Source organism: Rhincodon typus, chromosome 27 (genome assembly GCF_021869965.1).
Source record: "Rhincodon typus isolate 14 chromosome 27, sRhiTyp1.1, whole genome shotgun sequence".
NCBI classification, from domain to species: domain Eukaryota; kingdom Metazoa; phylum Chordata; class Chondrichthyes; order Orectolobiformes; family Rhincodontidae; genus Rhincodon; species Rhincodon typus.
The window spans coordinates 18,321,876-18,341,888 of NC_063358.1; the positions used below are offsets into that span (position 1 = coordinate 18,321,876).

Genomic DNA, 20,013 nt, shown 5'->3' on the forward strand with positions numbered 1-20,013 from the left:
GGGGGGGGGGGGGGGGGGGGGGGGGGGGGGGGGGGGAAGTGTGTGTGAGAGTGAGACAGAGAGCAGGTGGTGAGAGGAGAGAGTGAGAGAGATAGAGAAGTCATGAGAAAGTGAGTGTGCGTGGAGTGTCTATTTAGATGAACACGAAACTGATGGGCAAGAAGTGACCTACTGTTAACATCCACATTACCAATTGGGAATGTATTCCAGCGGTGCTTTACTCTCGGGGAAGAATTGCCTGACATTCCACCTCTTTCTACATGGGCGTTGTTTAAATTCAGTCCTCATTCCTTCCCATTTAGTTGATTTGAAATAATGAACCAACTAGTATGCTCTCCAATATCATAGATATTATCTAGTCACCTCTATGTTTCTATTTGTCTGAAGTAAATGGACCAATTCCTTCAAACCAAGTGGCTAAGGATTTTGTCAACTGCATATGATTGTAATGTCTCTGCAGATCTCATCAAGGGTACGATACTACCAACCACATGGGGGACTACAACTGGCACAATATTACACATGTAACATGATCAGTCAAAATGATGCATGTACTCCTTAACCTCTGGCTCCAATATTGCGCCGCTTTGAAAGAAGCACAACTACCTATTCTTACAAAAATAGCTCCAATCATCAACTCTGTAGTTAGTACAACTGCTCACCTGAAAAGAAGTAGAATTGTACTTCATATAGGGTTGAAACTGATGAACACAGGGTCAAAAGGCAGAATTTATGGACGTGCTTCAAGAATGCTGACTTTACAATAAACAGGGCAAAAACACCAGACAGCTGATAATTACTTAGAGATAAACTGCTTCAAAACATTCCCATACACATTTTAATATAGGAATTGGGAGATCATGTTGCAGCTTTACAGGACATTGTATTCCAAAAGTGGCCTAACCAGAGTTCAATTCTGGTCTCGCTGCTATAGGAAAGATGTTATGAAATTTTAAGGGTTTCATAAAAGATTTACAAGGATGCTGCCAGGGTTGGAGGGTTTGAGCTATTGGGAGAGGCTGAATAGACTGGCACTACTTTCCCTGGAGCATTGGAGGCTGAGGGGTGACCTTATAGAGGTTTATAAAATCACGAGGGGCATGGGTAGGGTGAGTAGCCAAGGTCTTTTCCAGAGGGTAGAGGGGTCCAAAACTAGAGGGCATAGGTTTCAGGTGAGGGGAAAGATTTAAAAGGGACCCAAGGGGCAACTTTTTCACGCAGAGCATGCTGCATGTATGGAACGAGCTGCCAGAGGTGGTGATGGAGGAGGCTGGTGCAATTAGAACATTTAAAAGGCATCTGGAAGGGTGTATGAATAGGAAGGGTGCAGAGGAACATGGGTCAAACACTGGCAAATCGGACTGGATTAATTTAAGATATCTGGTCGGCATGGACGAGGAGGACCAAAGGGTCTGTTTCCATGCTGTACATCTCTATGACTACATGACACTAACTTGCATTTGGTGTCGGGGATGCTTTTTAAAGCTGTTCTGACCACCATTGTATTCCATCACTGATGTTATATAATGGCTTCACTGAAGAAATTAGCAATTGTGAAATAACCAAAGTTTATGTTGTGAACACTACCAATTGGTTACCAGATATCAATATAAGCATGTAAACTCGTAGAGGAACTGTACATTGCAAGCTTGTGTTCCATTCCCAGTCAATGTCTATATGGAACCTGTCCTGAGTAAAAAGTGATCTTATACCCCATAAGCACCACAAAGTGATAACTGCCCTCAGCTCAGCTGGGAGGACAAAAAGCAGCTGGAGTACCAGGAGTTAAACTGAGACCCATCTGCAGACTCACCTGAGTGAGTGTGTTAAAACTTATTTTAAAACACATTATTTTGAAGAGGAATAAGAAAAGAAATCAACGGTTATATGGAAAAGGCAAGCAATGGTTATACGGAATAGAGGATTACCAGATTGGCCACGATCTCATTAAATGGCAGAGCAGACTCGACGGGTTGAATGGCTTACTTCTGCTCCTACATTTTATAGAGAAAGGAACTTCTCCCTAGTATTTTGTCCAATATTTATCTCTCTACAAATACAGTCAAAATAGACTATTTGATCAGTTATGTGCACAAACTGGGGGCTGTTATATTTCTCACATTACATCAGTACCTGCATTTCAAAAGTACTACATTGGTTGTGAAGCACGTGGGGGAAACCTGAAGTTGTGAAAGAAGCTATTAATACAAATTTAACTCTTTCTTACAAATCATTGTGGACATGAGGGAGAAGGGTGGCAGGCAGGGAAAGGTAAAGGAATTGGCAGGAACACAATGCAGGAAAATTAGAAAATCAGGGCCGAAAGATCTTGGAAACATGTTGCCCTGCAACAGGATCAATGCTACTCAGAAAAGCAACAAACCCCACCATCATTACATACCTGCCTTCACCTCCACGTACTTTCTTTCATTTTCCTGCACCAATTTCAACAACCTAAAAGCTCACTTAAATATTTTACTGTATTCAAGAATCAGAAGAGCATTCTATATGACAAATTTGCTGATATTTGCTTCATATTAAGCACTTGTTTAAAAGTCAACAGTTGAAGTTCTTTGAAAAGTATGCACAGCATCAAGAAATACAATGCTCAAAAAAATTCAGGATTTTTGTTTAAATTATATTTACAAAATGTAAGGCTAAAAGTTACTCAAACATATGCCCCATAAATCCATCATTTTAAACTAATAACCTTCGAATCTTTTCAGAGGTGATGACTGTTTTACTATGACATTGGATGGGGCCCACTTTCAAAAATTGCAATGGAAACCAATCTACACAACAAAGCTTTCATGGCCCAGGGAGGTTACGATTAACTGTTTAGACCGCGATGAAAAAAAACTTTTTCCTTTTGTAAACTTTCAATTTTAAAGAGATGGCCTTGGTCTGTACTTTAAAAACTGATTACTCCTCATTCATTATGTTTTGTCAATGATGCGCTAACTTTCAACTATTTCATACATATACATAATAAAGCCTTTCAAAATTTTCGCAGGAATGTTGTCAATTTTTTTTTAAAAAATGAGTGCCACCTTAGGAGATAATTGGAATGGAAACTGTCGACTCCATCCAAACTTACCATAATCTTAGAGACCTGGTGAGAGAAGAGAAATGCAGCCTGTAGATCGTTTTCTGTTTATTACACCCTTGCAGTTCAGGTATCAACCTTGGTCAAAATGGGAAGTTTTAAGAAGAATCTTAAAAAAACAGGGAAAGGTGGCAAGTTTTAAAGGGAGAAACTTCAGACCTTAGCAGCAAGACACGTGAAGAAGACACGGCCAGCAGTTGGGGATCTAAGGAAGCCATGGATGTGCAAGAGGCCAGAATTGGGGAATAAAATAATTCAGGGAACAGGCAAATTAGTAGAATTTAAATGGTATGAGAAAAGCGAACCATTTGCATGCTGGTGCAACAAGGGCCAAGGGAGAACGGTTGTTTTCTATATAAATAAAAATGTTTTGCGAAAACATCTTTCTCACCTACTTACTAAACCTGTGGAACCTCTCAGCCTGCAAGCACCACAAAGTACAACTTGCAAAAGATCCAAAAGTGTATCTTAATTTCTTTTGCAGATATACCGAGTGTAATCTGATATACAGCAGCTTTTCTCAGCCCTCAAATTCCTATCACCAGATCAGTTCACCTGAACTAGAATGGTGTAATATCACCTCAGTAAATGGAATGCTCACTATCACACAGCACTTACCATTAATGGCTGCCTCAGGCACCTTAGCAAAGGAAGCCTGTCCCATTCTAAACTTTCTTCATCTGTTATTTATCTTAATAATCGTGTAGTCTCAGGATCACAGTCAACGTAGAAAATTAAGAGCCGCATGACAGATACAGTCCCGGCAAAGTGTCACACTTCACAGCTTGACTCATTCTAAATCCTCGAGGGCTGCCCTGCCTTCATAAATAAGGTAATCTTACTACTTCCCTTCTCAGATGAATGCCCATCATTCCTCAATGCAGATTACTTGAAGTCAGAGGTTAAAGGGGGAGGGGATTAAATCCAGAAGTAGTGTGCTGATGCTGCTGCTAACACTGTGGCTGTGGGTCTGCTTGTGATTGTGCAAGAATCCATGGGTGTGTGTATCTGTGTTCCTATCCACCACTGAACTCTTATGTAAACATTCCATTGTACCCAGAGCCTGCAACAAACGCACCAAACACCAACTTCTTCAGTGCCCTGATCCGAAAGAGTAATTTTGTACCTGTCGTTAATGACTTTCATTATTTTTATATTTGTCCCCACCCTGAAACACTCGGGGTGGGGGTGGGGGCAGATTTGACGCTGGAGGCAGTGTCGGGGCACAGTGAAGTTAACACATTTATAAAGATTCCTGTATATTCATGCCCTGATTTAAAACAAAGATCACCTTTGCATACAGTGTGTGGTCATCACAGACTAAACTTCTGAAGTTTTTTTATGAAAGCAAACAGGAATTAGAAAAAAGGGATGAATGTATAATTCAGGGATTTTTTTTGATGGCATTCACTTCAGGAAGATTTTGAAAGGTGAGAGGGGTACAGGAAGACAAAAGGATTTAAAAAAAAAACATTAACTGCATTCTTAAAGGCTGACAGGCTGATATATTACTGAGAGACTGCCATATTGTGTCAAGTGCCCGCTTTCAGATGTGGCATTAAAACAAAGTTCCTGGTATCAGTTCTGGGTGGATGAAAGGTATCCCATTTCATTATTTTGAAAAGCAAACCCAACATTTATATAGCACCTTTTAAAAAAGGGGATGAAGAAAGAAAAACTGACTCTTAGGCACATGATCACAAAAGATTCAGGTATAGGAGTAGAAATACACAGAATAAACAGCAGAGAATTGGAGGGAGGGGCTTAAAGGGGCACTCGTAAGAGCAGAGACATTCATCCCATCAAAATATGCAAGGTTCTTTAAACTGCTAATTTTCTGAACTATAGCTGGGCCAGGTTGTTGGGTTTCCTAGACTGATTCAACATAGTACAACCATGCAGCAACTGCAAGGAACCTTGGGGGGAGAGGAGGCAGCAATGGGAGATGGAGGAACAGAACACAACAACTTTGAAATAGCTACAGTGCCAACAAATTATGTATGCCACACTCCACCATGCCCACCCTTCATAATGGGACAATACTGTTAAAAGAAAATGTGTCAATCTACACCATTCCAAAAAAAAAAACCCAAGTCTGGGCATAATATGGAAAGCCCTGAGCTCACTCTCCTGGTTACACGTTGCCTGGAACAGTTCCACGCATCAGCAAGGCAAAACCAGATACAGTAATAGGATAAGCAGTCAATCAATATCACAGAGAATTATTTTCTTCCTGTCTTCATTGAAACAGGCAAAGAGCATGTGCGCCTAGTAACAGGAATAGAACAAGCACCTGCCTAGTAATGAGGGGCATAACATGTGCTTCCATCCAAATGTAGGCGGATAAACACCTGTACTAGTGTTCACTGGACTGACACTGGAAACTTGCTGATTTACCACTACCTCCACAACCAGGCAAAGCTGCTCAAAACTGGAATCAACCAACTGCTACCCGCAGGTAATAGAAGTCAATGATAGACCTGGAAGCTTCCTGGGTGGCAAAACCTATGTCCTTCAGCTTGAGGTGGGGAGGGGGTGGGGGGCCACCCAGGGAGTTCAGTGAGGCAGAATGCACAATATTGAGGAAGTAGAGCAGGGCAAAGAGGGGTAGGGTCGAGGGAGCAAAGTAGAACAGAGGCAAGGAGCTGCTGAAGGGCAAAGACGGATAATATGGAGTTATCACGGGGCAGAGCAACATAACTGATGGAGTACTGTGACAGAGGGACAGCGCTGACGATATACTGAGTGTGTGCTGCATAGCAGAGGTACAAATCTTTTCAGATTTCAAACAGTGGCACTTCCTGACCTGTTCAGTTTCACACTAATAAAAATAAGTCTCAAGATTGCTATTGCACAAGAACTGGGAAGTTCCTTCAGGCTCCATGCCAACATATCTCTGTCAGTAAAAACCAAAAACAGATTTTAATCACCAATCATGTTCGTGGGACTTTGCTGGGCATATAATGACCTCTGAAATCAACAACAAATCAAGGATGTCCATAGTTCAAACATAATCCAGTGTTTCCAAGTCGCTACATAAAATGAGGATATAAAACTTTGTATGTAAATGGAAATTCCTTCATCCTGTTGTTTAGGTCTACAGTGTACAGTCCATCAGTGGTAGAGCCTGACAAGCAAGTTCTTTTTAAAATGTCAGCTTTCAGTTTGGCACTCACTGCTAGCAATGAAAAAGCTATAGAGTTGTGCTAACCTGTGCTTCACCGAGCTGCTCATTAAGTAATGGAGTTTGTCTTTGTGTTGTTATGTATTACTTAGGATGTGGGCATCAGTGGCAAAGCCATTCTTTGTTGTCCATTCTGAATTGCCCTTAAACTGAGTGGCTTCCTAGGCTATTTCAGAACGCAGCCCAAGTATTAACCACATCATTGTGGGTCTGAACCTGCGTTAACAATGGCAGATTTCCTCTCCTAATGGACATTAATGAATCAGATGGTTTATTTTAAAACAACAATCGATCATTGCTGCGGCCAATATCAGCATTATACGCCGGAGTGTGCCGACCTCTGCCGGCTGATCTCCACCAGTTCCTAAACTGGAAAGGGGCAACAAACAAAGATTACCACCACTGGGTGGGTTTCCATGACCCCGCAGACAGGTGACGGCCCTTTCAGGAACACAGGGTCCTTTGCTTTTCAGCTATGATAAACTGTTTTTATACATCTCACCCTGCATGCTGCTGGTACCCAAGTTATAGCCAAGAGGCAACAGGCAAATGTAACTATCCTGGATTGAGATACATTATCATTCATTACCAACACCAGTTGTGTATAAGTATAATTACATTACACTACAGTTCAGAAACAGGCCATTCAACCCATTATGCTTCTGCTGTGTAAGATGGACAACAAATCCAACTTTTTGCTCTTTTCCCCAGAACTCTGCAAAGTACACTAACTTGCACTTTTAAAAGCACATTAACTAAATTCGATACCTAGCCATATAAGGAAATATTAGGGGACACTAGGAGAGGGGACCAAAGGTTTGTCAAACTTAACACTTCTACCAGTGTATCTGAAAGGAGGAGACCAACTCCAAAAGGATAGGTGGTTTTGGAAAGATATTCAGAACTTAGGGCCATGGGAAAACTAAGGTATGGCCATCAATAGTGATTAAAGTCAGAGATGTGCAAACAGCTGGAATTGAAATGACAGAGATCTGGGAGAGTTGTAGGGCTGGAAGTTGTTCCAGGGATAGGCAGGCAGGGAGACCATGGAGTCAGCTGAGAACAAGAAAATGTTGAAGTTAAGGTGGTTCTAGCATGTAGGCAATATAGGTGAACAAGGGTGTGGTGTGAAATGGAGCAATGGAAGAGCACAAGCTGAAGAAGGGTGGAAGAGGAAAGGTCGAGTGCAATGGAGCACTTAAACTCAAAAGGCAATCAAATCATGGATAGGACCTTCAACACACCAACTGAGGAAATTGTGGGCTATGTGGCAGGTGGAGGAGTGATGTGAGAGAGTTTACTAACTGGGAGAAGTTTGAAGATCAGAAAGAATACAAAACTTTAAAATATAGAGGCTGTATTGAACTTTGAATCTGAATAACTAGCTGTCCCCTCAAACCACAGTATTTTTTAAAAAGTAACTTTAAAAAAAAGTAGCTTGGAAATCAACTTCTCCAAATAAATTTACACCTAAACGAGTCTTGATGCTGGAACAGAAGTTGAGTATGGGAAGGGGAAAGGGATGAAGGTGTACAGTGAGAATGAATACACAGCTACTAAACTTAAGAACAGACCTGATTTAATATACACTTGATCTGATCTCTCATATTTGCTGCCAGCCCAGATATCAGACACAGACTATAAAGACACAGCAATGCCTCTCGTTCTTTATCTTTAAAGAACTTCCAAACCCACAACCTCAACTAGGCAGAAGAACAGGGCAGAAAACACATGGAAACACCACCAACTGTAAGTTTCCTTCCAAGACACACACCATCCTGTCACTGGGTCAAGAACCTGGAACACTCTCCCTAACAGTGCGAGCTGTACTGCAGCATTTCAAAAAGTATAGTTCACTATGACCTTCCAAACCAAAAGCAATTGGGTAGCACAACAGACACTGACTTTGCCAGAAACCCGTATGATTTCTTGAACAAATAAAGAAAAATCAAATTTATGCCCATTTACCATACACTATAATGATGAACGAGCCCTACAGGATTGTTAACCTCGGAGCATGCCCGAGTCACCTCACTTTCCGCTTGGGGACCCTGCAGCCTTCTGGACTCAATATCGAGTTCAATAACTTTAGGGCTTGAGTTCACCCTTGTTCTTACCCCCAAGCCCCCCACACACTAGGCCTTATCGTCACATAGTCTGCTATTAAACACAACCCATTGTTAGCCATGAACACTCCCCATTAATAGCTATTCCCTCTCCTAGCCAGATCATTATCCACTCCTTTGTCTATCTAACTGTTCTCCTCTCTCTTTGAGCTCTATCTCCACCTATCGTTTACCCCTGACCCCCTCACCCCACCCTATCTTCTGCCGATAAACTGACATTTTCCTAGCTACCAGCGCTTAGGAAGGGTCACTTGACCCAAAACGTAAATTGATTTCTCTCCACAGATGCTGCCAGACCTGCTGAGCTTTTTCAGCAATTTCTGTTTTTGTTTCTGCTTTACAGCATCCACATTTCTCTCAGTTTTATTTAGCACATCTAATCATTCAGCCTCTCAAGCCTGCTTTGCCATTCTAGATCATGGCTGATAATCTACCATGGTATTGTTTTCCCATGCAATCCAACATCCCTTGGTGACATTCACATCAAGAAATCTATTAATCTCTGATTTGAACATGCTGAGTGTGACCGAGCTTCACCAGCCTTCTGGGGTAGAGAATTCGAAAGATTCACTCCCCTGAGTAAAGAAATTCTCCTTATTCTTCTCTTTCAGCCAGCAACCTGCTCTGCACTTGCAACATTTTGCACTCTTTCTTTCAGAATTTGCAACGTCTATTTTTGTTGCATGTGTACTATTAAAGAACAACATATCCTCAGAGTCTCCCAATCTTCTGAAATCCAATATAGACTGAATGCTGCAAAGCGATTTAACGACAGGAATCACCTAAAAATCAGCTACCAGTCGAGGTCGGTCTGCTGCCATGTTAAAATTGAAAAATTGGTTCAAGCATAGCAAGACAATGCAATATCACATTCTCTTCCCCCATTTCCCTGTCAACCTCTTCCATTCCACCACCCTCTATACTTCTGTATTGATTCCATAAACAAGCAGAAAGTTGTAAAGCAACCAAAGCCTCCTGCAGTGCCACAACGATGCCACCCGAAGGTTGCAGGAACAGCAACTCATATTCCGCTTGGGAACCCTGCAGCCTAATGGTATCAATGTGGATTTCACAAGTTTCAAAATCTCCCCTCCCCCCACCGCATCCCAAAACCAGTCCAACTCGTCCCTGCCTCCCTAACCTGTTCTTCCTCCCACCTATCCCCTCCTCCCACCTCAAGCCGCACCTCCATCTCCTACCGACCAACCTCATCCCGCCCCCTTGACCTGTCCGTCCTCCCTGGACTGACCTATCCCCTTCCTAACTCCCTACCTACACTCACCTTTACTGGCTCCATCCCCGCCTCTTCGACCTGTTTGTTTCCCCTCCCCCTTTTCTGATGAAGGGTCTAGGCCCGAAACGTCAGCCTCTCTGCTCCTATGATGCTGCTTGGCCTGCTGTGTTCATCCAGCCCTGCACCTTGTTGTCTCAAAGCCACATTAATGTTGTTGGACTTGCAGAGTCTCTCCTCAAGGGGGAGGTGTTGGCACAGGGCTGCTGAAAACAAAGAACCAATGCAGGATACTACCATTACATTTGGGGATTTCTTTTTAATGTCTGGCTGCAGGAGAGCTGTTCCCTCAGCCTAACTGCACAGGCCAACTCAATACCTGTAAAATTCCCCATATAAGCACTGTTCCACTGTTCATAAAATGATTACGAACCAGCTCCCTCTATTCTTGACTGAGACTTGACTGGGACTTGAATGGTAAGATCCAGACCATCCAAACTGTATTCAGTTTTATACTTGCTAATTTCCCTCTCTATTGCGGAAATGTTGACAGATTCTAAAGAAACATTGCCAACTGCCTCAAGAAACTAATCCCGAATCTCTCCACTCTCAAAACTAGCATCCATTCTCCAAAGTCTTTGAATTCACTGCTGCAGAGCTACCCTCTTGACATTCTGTATTGGATGCTCTACAATCCAATTTAACCTCTGTCCGCAACAGACAGATGGCATTCTTTTCTCAGTCTCATCCTTCTCCCCTACCTTCAACACTGTTGGCAACTGCCGGCTGATCTCCACCAGCTCCTAAACTGGAAAGGGGCAACAAACAAAGATTAACACCGCTGATAGTAGGGACTGCAGATGCTGGAGAATCTGAGATAACAAGGTGTAGAGCTGGATGAACACAGCAGGCCAAGCAGCATCATAGGAGCAGGAAGGCTGATGTTTCGGGCCTGGACCCCTCTTCAGAAACGTTAGCCTTCCTGCTCCTATGATGCTGCTTGGCCTGCTGTGTTCATCCAGCTCTACACCTTATTACCACCACTGGGTGGGTTTCCATGACCCCGCAGACAGGTGACGGCCCTATTGATGGCTCAATTGGCTGAAATCCATTTTAATAATAATTTCAATGGACACTCCTCTCCCAGATTCCACTCATGCCTGCCGCAACATTAGTACCACCTCTAACCCGAATATTTATAGAATGGTTTCTTTCCATGACCTCAGGAAGCACAAATGAAACTTAGTTGTTTTTAATGTAACTGTCACTCAGGAGTACAGAACTTCAGTATTGCTGAAATAAGACACTTTGTCAAAGCTTTAATGTCTTGCGATAATCAAGACAGTGCACAAGTAACAAAGGGAAAACAGTATCATTCCTTGAGAGAGAAGAGAGATGATAGCTGCAACCAGTTTTGAGTGAATTTTCCACATACACAAGGAAAGATTCCTACACAAGTGCAAAGACCATTAAGGATTTGTACACAACAGTAATGGAGTGTCCATGTGTCCATCTGACATTGCTAGCCAATTCAGCAATATACTTCAAGGAAACCACAGACACATGCACTGCAGCAGTGTATCTTATGATTTTAATACATCACCGTTAGGAGAATCAGTATCCTTAATTGTTGCTCTCCCTCTAATATAACGTCCAGGCCTGAACTGACGACATTAATTAAAGCTCAAAGTTCTGCACCAGTAGAACACATTCTACCTGGAAATCTTCTCAATTTGAAGGGGTTTGGTCTTATTTTTGAAAATCTGCTGAACCCCAATGAAACCTTGAACAAAATGAAGACATTTTTAGGCAAGGCCAAACATCTTCTGCAGATTCTTTTGGATTTTTCACAAGATTTGGCCAATGTTGGGCACAAAATATGCTCCCTGCAATTCAGTCCTTTCCACCCTAGCCAACAGCATAGAAATAATCCTGGATCAAAAACTGATAAACAGAAGGCACTCCTTAAAGTTCTTCGATGTTTCATTCTCTGTGCCATGAGCAACAATGGAGAATGTATCAGCAGCATCATACAAAGCCCAGCTCCCAGGGCAGCACGGTAATAGAACGTATGGAACTCCCAACACATCCAATACAGAAATAATTAATAAAAGTGAAATAGGGTCAAGAAGATGGGGATTCAGGAATAGAGATAAAAGGTTTGGGAACAGGGGAATATAAGGAAAGGTAACCAATGGGCAGGAGGGAGGGGATGGTGCAGTTGAGAAATAAAATTGCTCCACAGACACTGGGAAAGGGAATACTCCAACAATCCCAGATTGCTCTCTCAACAGAATTTAAGACCAGCCTAGAACAAACTTTTTACTCAACTGCAGTTCTTTGTTTCTGGACCTAAGAGTTGTAACACTGAAGAAAGGTCATTGAGGAAGGGTCACTGGACCCGAAATGTTAACTGATTTTTTCTTCACAGATGCTACCAGATCTGCTGAGCTTTTCCAGCAACGCTGTTTTTGCTCCCGATTTACAGCATCGGCAGTTCTTTCTGTTTTTACTGAAGAGAGTATGGTTGAGGTCATTTTGAGTCATGCTGTCATGGCAGTAAAGAATGGGCTTTATCCTGTAATGAACCATAATACACATAATGAGGAGCATGCTCCTACAGACGTTGAGCTCCCAAAGTCCAAGCGCTTCATGCTGCAATACCAATGTACCCACGACCTTGCTGCACTCAAAATGTACCAAAGAAATTGAATAAGGAATTCAAGTGAATACCAAGTGCAGATCCATGATGTAAGGAGATTGAGTAGAGTCATATTCCAAGCTGCCCTACGATTAGAAATTTCATTGCCCCCTTGCACAGGGCCCATCCACAGTTTGCACAATCAGTGTGGACTGGCACCAGCTCACTGTCCTAAATAATTTAGTTGGCGCACCTCATGCGGCAGCACATGTTTGACTTTTGCTACAGAGCAGAATTAAATGAAAATAGATAAGTTATTAGGAACTGTGTGACTGATAAATTTTGAACTGAAAAGTAATTGTTTTTATTATGTATTATAACTCACACTCAATGCTCTTGGTCTCCAGAAATCCAGCTGTGCTGCTGCCATTGGCTAGGACAGCCATACATTGGGACTCAAGAACGTGAACCCAATATATCTCATCAGCAAAGTATTGTCAGGTTGAGACACAGCATGTTTTGCAAACCACATAACCGAGACTGCAACAGAAGATTGTCATCAGGTTACACCCTTGCTATCCACTGTGGTGAGTTATAGAAACAGAGCATTTTGTGGAACATTTTTGGATTCTGTAGTCACAATAGCAGGAAGTGCTTCCGTAGCAATTTGGAACTTGGCCTGTGCAGCAAGAATTCAAGTCACTAAGGCAGCACGAAGGAGCAGCACGAAACTAGCTGAAGTAAATCCTCTGCTTAGCTGTTCAAACTAGGATATTACCAAGTTTATTCAGCACGTTGCTGATGTATTCTGATTCTTTCCATCCAGCAAGAGTTACTAAATATTGTTGGTCCCCTTTTGTGGAGTTTAGTATTTGGAAGGTGGCAGCCAGGACTCCAGGAGTAGCTCTCCCAGTGTTGAATCAGTGAGTTGAGGTGGTTTGCCTTCAAGCTGTTTTGACCCCAGGTTTTGGAGTTGTCACCTTAAATTTCTGCCTCTTTAGACTTGACTCCCTTACTTCAAAATATAATTTAAAGCAGTCTTAACATTAAAAAATAGAAGTAAGGAGGTCAAATGACACATGCCTGCTTGTGCCATTCAACAGGATAATTCCAGTTTGATGCCTGATGCTTTGACCGCTCTACAATTAAAACTGCCATCCTTCAATGTACTCAGTGAGTTGGACTCGAGGGGGCTCTGGTGTAGAAAGTTCCAAATATTCACAGTCCTCAGATATAAAATTCCTCCCCTGTCTTGAATGTCAGGCCCCATCATTTTGAAACTGCCCCCTTGCTCTAAATAACCTTGTAAGGAGAGACATTCTGCCAGCATCTCCCTTGTCAAGTCCCCTCAGAATCGCATGCTTCAATAGAATCACCTCTATTTCTTCTCAACTCAGTAAAAAGTCCAACCTGTTCAATATTTCCTCAAGAGACAATTCCTTCATCCCAGGAATCAACCTTCTCTAAACTGTCTCCAATGCAAGTACATTCTTTCCTTAATATGGAGAACAAAATTATATGCAGTGTTCTAGGTGTTGTCCCACCAAATAGTGAGACTTTCCTCCCAACTTTCATATTCCAAATCTCTTTAATTAAATGCCAATATTCCATTTGCCCTTCTAATTACCTGCTTCTTTAAAAGTCGGCTAGCAAATTGGCTGGAAGGCTGGTTTGTGATATAGAGTGATGCCAACAGCGTGGGTTCAATTCCCACGCTGGCTGAGGTAACAACAAAGGTCTGGCCTTCTCAAGCTTGCCCCTCACCTAAGACGTAGTGACCTCAGGTTAAACCCACCACTAGTTATAGAGTCATAGGGCTGTACAGCATGGAAACAGAGCCTTCAGTCCAACTCATCCACGCTGACCAGACATCCTAAATTAATCTAGTGATATTTGCTAGCATTTGGCCCATATCCCTCTAAACCCTTCCTATTCATATATCCATCCAGATGCCTTTTAAATAATGTAATTGTATCAGACTCCACCACTTCCTCTGGCAACTCATTCCATACATGCACCACCCTCTGCATGAAAAAGTTGACCCCTGGGTCCCTTTTAAATCTTTCCCCTCTCACCTTAAACCTATGCTCTCTAGTTTTGGACTCTCCTACCCTGGAGAAAAGACCTTGGCTATCTCTCATCATTGTATAAACCTCTCAGGTCACCTCTCAGCTTCCGACGCGCCAGGGAAAATAGCCCCAGCCTCTCCCTATAGTTCAAACCCTCCAAGCCTAGCAATATCCTGGTAAATCTTCTGAAGCTTTTCAAATTTCACAACATCCTTCCTATAGGAGGAGCCCAGAATTGCACACAGTATTCTAAAAGTGGCCTAACCAATGTCCTCTACAGCTGCAACATGACCTCCTAACTCCTACACTCAATGCACTGACCAATAAAGGCAAGCATACCAAACGCCTTCTTCACTACCCTGTCTACCTGGGACTCCACTTTCAAGGAGCTATGAACCTGCACTCCAACGTCTCTTTGTTCAGCAACACTGCCCAGGACCTTACCATTAAGTGTATAAGTCCTGCCCTGATTTGTCTTTCCAAAATGCAGCATCTCACATTTATCTAAATTAAACTCCATCTGCCACTCCTTGGTTCATTGGCCCATCTGATCAAGCTGTCTCTCTCAGAGAGTGTAGCCCTATGGCCCTTTGGGACAATGGTGAGTTAACTTACTTTACTTGCTCGACCTGCATGGTAACTGTGATTCATTGGAGGACAACCAGAGATTCTTTTGTTTTGTAGCGTTGTTTTGTGTTTCTCCATTTGCATGATAATTTGCTTTTCTATTCTTCCTACCAAAATGGTTCCTCTGCCAAATACCTGCCTACACACTTCACCAATCTCCAACTCTTTGCAGATTGATGTCACCACCAGCCACTTTCCCACCTATAATTTTAATGAGCAGCAAGTTACTCTTCCCCAAAATCCAATACTGACACTTGCACCCTACTAGTTAGTTGGTTCCTTGAAAATGACCCATTTATCCTGACTGTCTCCTTTTGGTTAGCCAATCTTCTATCTCTGCTAATATATTGCTCCCAACATCATGAGCTCTTAACTGGAACAGTTATATTTTGTGTACTTTGTCAAACTACTTGCATTCAAATACTTCAAATGCATTTCACCTACTTGTATACCTTTATCCATCTTACTGGTTATATTCTCAAAACAATAAAGTTAAAGCCATGCTAATGTTGTTTATTGTATTATGATTTTCTAAATACCCTGCTCCTATTTCCTTAACAACAGATGCCAAAATTATCTCCAGGACAGGTGTAAAATTAACTGGCATTTAGTTTCTTGCTTTCAGTCTGCATCTTTCCTTGAATGTTACATTTGTGGCTTTCTAATCTGCTGGGATTTTTCCAGAATGTAGGTAAATTTGGAAGTTTACAGATCATGTAGCCATTATCTTTACAGTCACCACTTTTAAGAACATGGGATGTATGCCTTAGGCTAAGGGAATTTGTCAGCCTTTAGTTCCATAAGCATGCGTAGCATTTACTTCCAAATTTCAAGTTCCTTCCATCCATATTACCGATTTTCTACTATTCTTGGAATATTGAGATGCTTTTAAAGTCTTCCATCATAAAGGCAAATGTAAAATGTTTTAAATCACTGGCAATTTACCGATCCTAATAGCTCATGGGAGGTCATGTGGTGCAGTTTTCAATAATGCTCCAGAATATCATGGGACATGTTAAAGCAGCTACATAAACACAATCTCCTCTTCAGATAAGCGTAAAATCTAGATTAACGCTGCAGCACTGCAAGGAGGAAGTGTCACACTGAATTGCCCCCTCCCACCTGAAAGTTTAAATTGAGGTCCTGCCTGCCTCCAGCTTCAATTACCTGCGCCATCGTCCTCCAGAAAACCAATGTGAAAGGCAAAATCAGTGCAAACAATTGCTGACAATGTCAAGGAGTCTGTTCCAACAGGTTGAATACGTGATAAATCAAACTTTGTTACATATACAACTTTTTGGCACAAATGTAGAATGCAAGAAAATAGACTTGTTTCACTGCTTATACTACATTCGCAGAAATGTCAACATCTCCTCAAAAACAATGAATTACTTTTCAAATGTACTCACTGTTATATTAATAAAAACAAAAATAAATTTGCTTACAGCAAAGCAAACAGTGATACAAACAGCTAAATGTTCTATTTTGCAGGCATCTGTTCTATTCCACAAAGCCTGTTTGTGCAGAATGATATTGGAACCATTCTTTAATCAGTCTTCTGTTTATTTGCCATCCTTATCTGATCTGTCCTATGTGTGAATCTACAACTTCAGGAATTATGTTGACTCTTAACTGGCGTCAAACGTACTTGCAAGACAGTTCAAGGGCAGTTAGGGGTAGGCAACAAATGCTGGCCTCACCATTAATGCACACATCCCATGAGAGAAAAGAAGCGTTTATTTATAAAGTTAAATTTTACAAATACACACTCCCTAACTTTAGCCTACCACTTTCAGTAAGTGTCTTATTATCTTTTTCTGATCTTGTTCTTTCATACATATCTATTGCTATGGTGTCCAGTTTTCTTGGACAGCAGCACTGCCAGGACACTGGGTGGGACCTGGCCAGTGCTATGATACTGTTCCCAGCAACTCAAGCTCCTCAATGTTGTGAATGTAAAATGGGCCTAGGACAGATGAACATACATAACAGGGGCAGGAGACCATTTGATCCTTTGAGTCTGCTCCACTATTCAATGAGACCATGGGTGATCTCTGTCTCTAATTCAACATTACCATTTACCCAGAGAACCCTGGATTCCCCTGCCTAACAAGAATCAATCATCTCCATCTTAAAAATATTCAACAATCCCACTTCCACCGTCTTCTGAGGGAGAATGCCAAAAACGCACAACCCACAGTGAAAAGATTTCTCCCAATTTCTGTCCTAAAAGGGCCACCCCTAGTTTTTAAAACAGTGTCCCCTAGTTTTGGATGACCAAGAGAAAACATCCCTTCCAAATCCACCTTGTCAAGGCCATTCAGAATCTTACACCCTTCAATCACATCATTCTGCACTCTTCTAAATTCCGGTCTGTCCAAGGTATCCTCAGAACAATCAGTTTATTTCAAATAGCAATCCAGTAAACCTCCACTGAACCGGCTCCAACACATTTAAATCATTCCTAAAAAGGATGCACTATTCAAGATGTGGCGTCACCAATGCTGTACAATTAAAGTACATCCTTTTATGTTCAATTTCTCTCAAAAGATAGTACCCCATGTGCTTTCTTGATTGCAGACAAATCTTTTGCGACTCATGGAACAGAACACACAAGCACCTCTGCACTTCCTTAATTCTGCAGTCCTTTGCCAAACAGTAGCATCTGCTTCTTTATTCTTCCAGCCAAAGTGAAGAACTTTGCAGTTTCCCATGTCAACTGGCAGACTTTGCCCAGTTGCTCAATCTATTTATATCCATCATCAATTTCCTTACGTCTTCTTCACAAGATACTTTCCTATGTATCATGGAGTCTTAGGGCCATTTGGCCTACTCCCCCAATTTTCATTGTCTCAACTACAAATGCTTATGACTACATTCCCTGCAGCTAATTAGTTGATGCGATTGTAAACAGTTAAGGCCCCAGCACAATCTCCGGGAAGACTGTCTGAAAACAGCATTTGGATGGCAATAGGATCAAGTCAGCAAAAGGATGGGTCTCATGGACAAGATGAGATCAGAAAGAGTACTGGAGGAAATGAGATCGAATCTAGGGAAACATCCTAGCTCAGGGCTAGGACAGCAAAGAAAATTTGGGGATGTTTATTCCAAGGCACTAAGGTGAGAAATTGAAACAGCAGGGGCAGCCAAATGGATGACTCTGGGCAGTTCCAGGATCTTGACAGTCAGGTACTCAAGTAACAAGGTCAGGCAGACATTTACTCTAGCCCTTACACAGCAGAAATGTTATGACACACCTCTGGAGTGGGTTGAACTTGAATTACTACTGCCCACAAGGACCCTCTATATCTGCTCAAGAAACAGTCCAGAAAACAAAGGTGAGTGTTCTTGTGTTGCAGTGGCAATGTCCATACCTCTCCGCCAGGAAGTCCAGGTTCAAGGCCCATCTCCTTCCAGGGATGTATAAAACAAGTTGATTAGAAAATATCTTAAAAGGTGAAGGGATCTTGTAGTTCAGTGACTGTATCCTTATTTCTGAGCCAGAAGCCTAGGTTCAAGTGCACACGGCTTAAGAGGTGTGTAACGATATCTCCATAAATAGCTACACGTCATCCACCTGACAGGTTTAATGCTGCATTTAAAACATGAAGAAATTCACTGTAGAAATCGCTGTACTCAGGTTCACAAGTGTATTCAAGTGGAACGCGTCATCAGTAGGGCTTGAACCCATGACCTTCTGATTGACAGGATAAGAATGCTCCCAAATAAGCCAATCTGGCAAGAGTTGATCTCTATATTCGCAAATATGGAGGTACAAAATTCAGAAGTTGGCGCAATCAGCTGAAAACCATCATTTCAACAATATTTGACCATATCTCAATGGAATTTAAGGCAGTTTACAAAGTTGACATTGATGGTCAACAAATTTTCACACATCTCATCACCGGTATTTAACCCCTTGCTCACATCAACTGCTGCTATGGCATGCAGGACTGGACAGAGTAAGCAAGCTATAATTTCCTCTCATTTCACAAAACCACCCCTACTACAAACTAGACCTGTGTAAAAAGGATGCAGAACTTTAATAGCTAAAATCACAAACTATTAGGTGATGAATGTTGGGGTAATGCAAGTTCTTTGGTTGTTTTAAAATATATTTCTTCACAACTCTGTGGATCTTCATGTAATTCTTTAGGAATTGTATACACACTTATTGTCACTGGCCCCAAAGCATTTACGCTCATATCAAAACTTGATTAAACAACTCTCGAGAATATTGTGTAAACATCAGGTCACCATAATTATAGAAAGGATAGAGACACAGAAGGGGTAGAAAATATTTAGAGATGAAAGCAGACCTGTGAGACTATACAGGAAATAACGAGCAGGTTGGATCTCTATTATCAGGGCAAAAACAGAGACCATCAATACACAAAAAACACCAAGAAACACAATCGGGAATGCAGAAGGAACTTCTTCCTTATGGAGTAATCAAGGTCTATTGTATAGATACATCCAAGGGAAGCACATGAGTGAGAGAAGACAGTAACACTGAGACTTAGATGATGATGGACAGCAAGACTATGGAGTACAGATATTTCTCCTGACATGATAGTTGCATTCCTGTGTGACCTCGCGCTATAGAAAATTGCGTTATAGGGAAATCTTTGTAGAAAATCCCTATTCCTGTACGGCTAAAAGTTTGCATTATCCAAACAGCACTCACTATTCATCAATCACATTACAGCCAATTTGCATCAACGAAACATGCATTATAGCAGAAATACCTGTATCAAATTGTCTGCTTCTGGGCTGTATATTACATGTGAATCAACACAGTAACAACAAAAAGGACTGATTAAGGATAATCAATATGGCTGTGTGCATGGGAAATCCCGTCTCACTAACTTTATTGAGTTTTTTGAAGAGGTGACAAAGAAGATTGATGAAGGTAGAGCAGTAGCTGTTGCCGTTATGGACTTCAGCAAAGCGTTCAGCAAGGTTCTACATGGTAGACTGGTTAGCAAGATTAGATCACGTGGAATCCAGAGAACCTAGCCAACTGGAT

The 20,013-nt window shown here is 41.8% G+C and overlaps 1 protein-coding gene across 5 annotated transcripts in view; it reads right to left on the reverse strand.

Annotated features, from left to right (window-relative positions):
• The window catches only part of LOC109910658 (phosphatase and actin regulator 4), a 131,641-nt gene that overhangs the window by 43,688 nt on the left and 67,940 nt on the right, over positions 1–20,013 (reverse strand). Inside the window, exon 1 of one of the 5 annotated variants that reach the window (XM_020509876.2) lies at positions 3,725–3,870. The exons of the other annotated variants lie outside the window; for them this stretch is intronic. Coding sequence (XP_020365465.1) covers positions 3,725–3,770 — 46 coding nt within the window. The 5' untranslated portion in view covers positions 3,771–3,870. Of the gene's footprint in view, positions 1–3,724; positions 3,871–20,013 lie in introns of those variants that run through there. 5 annotated transcript variants of the gene reach the window in all.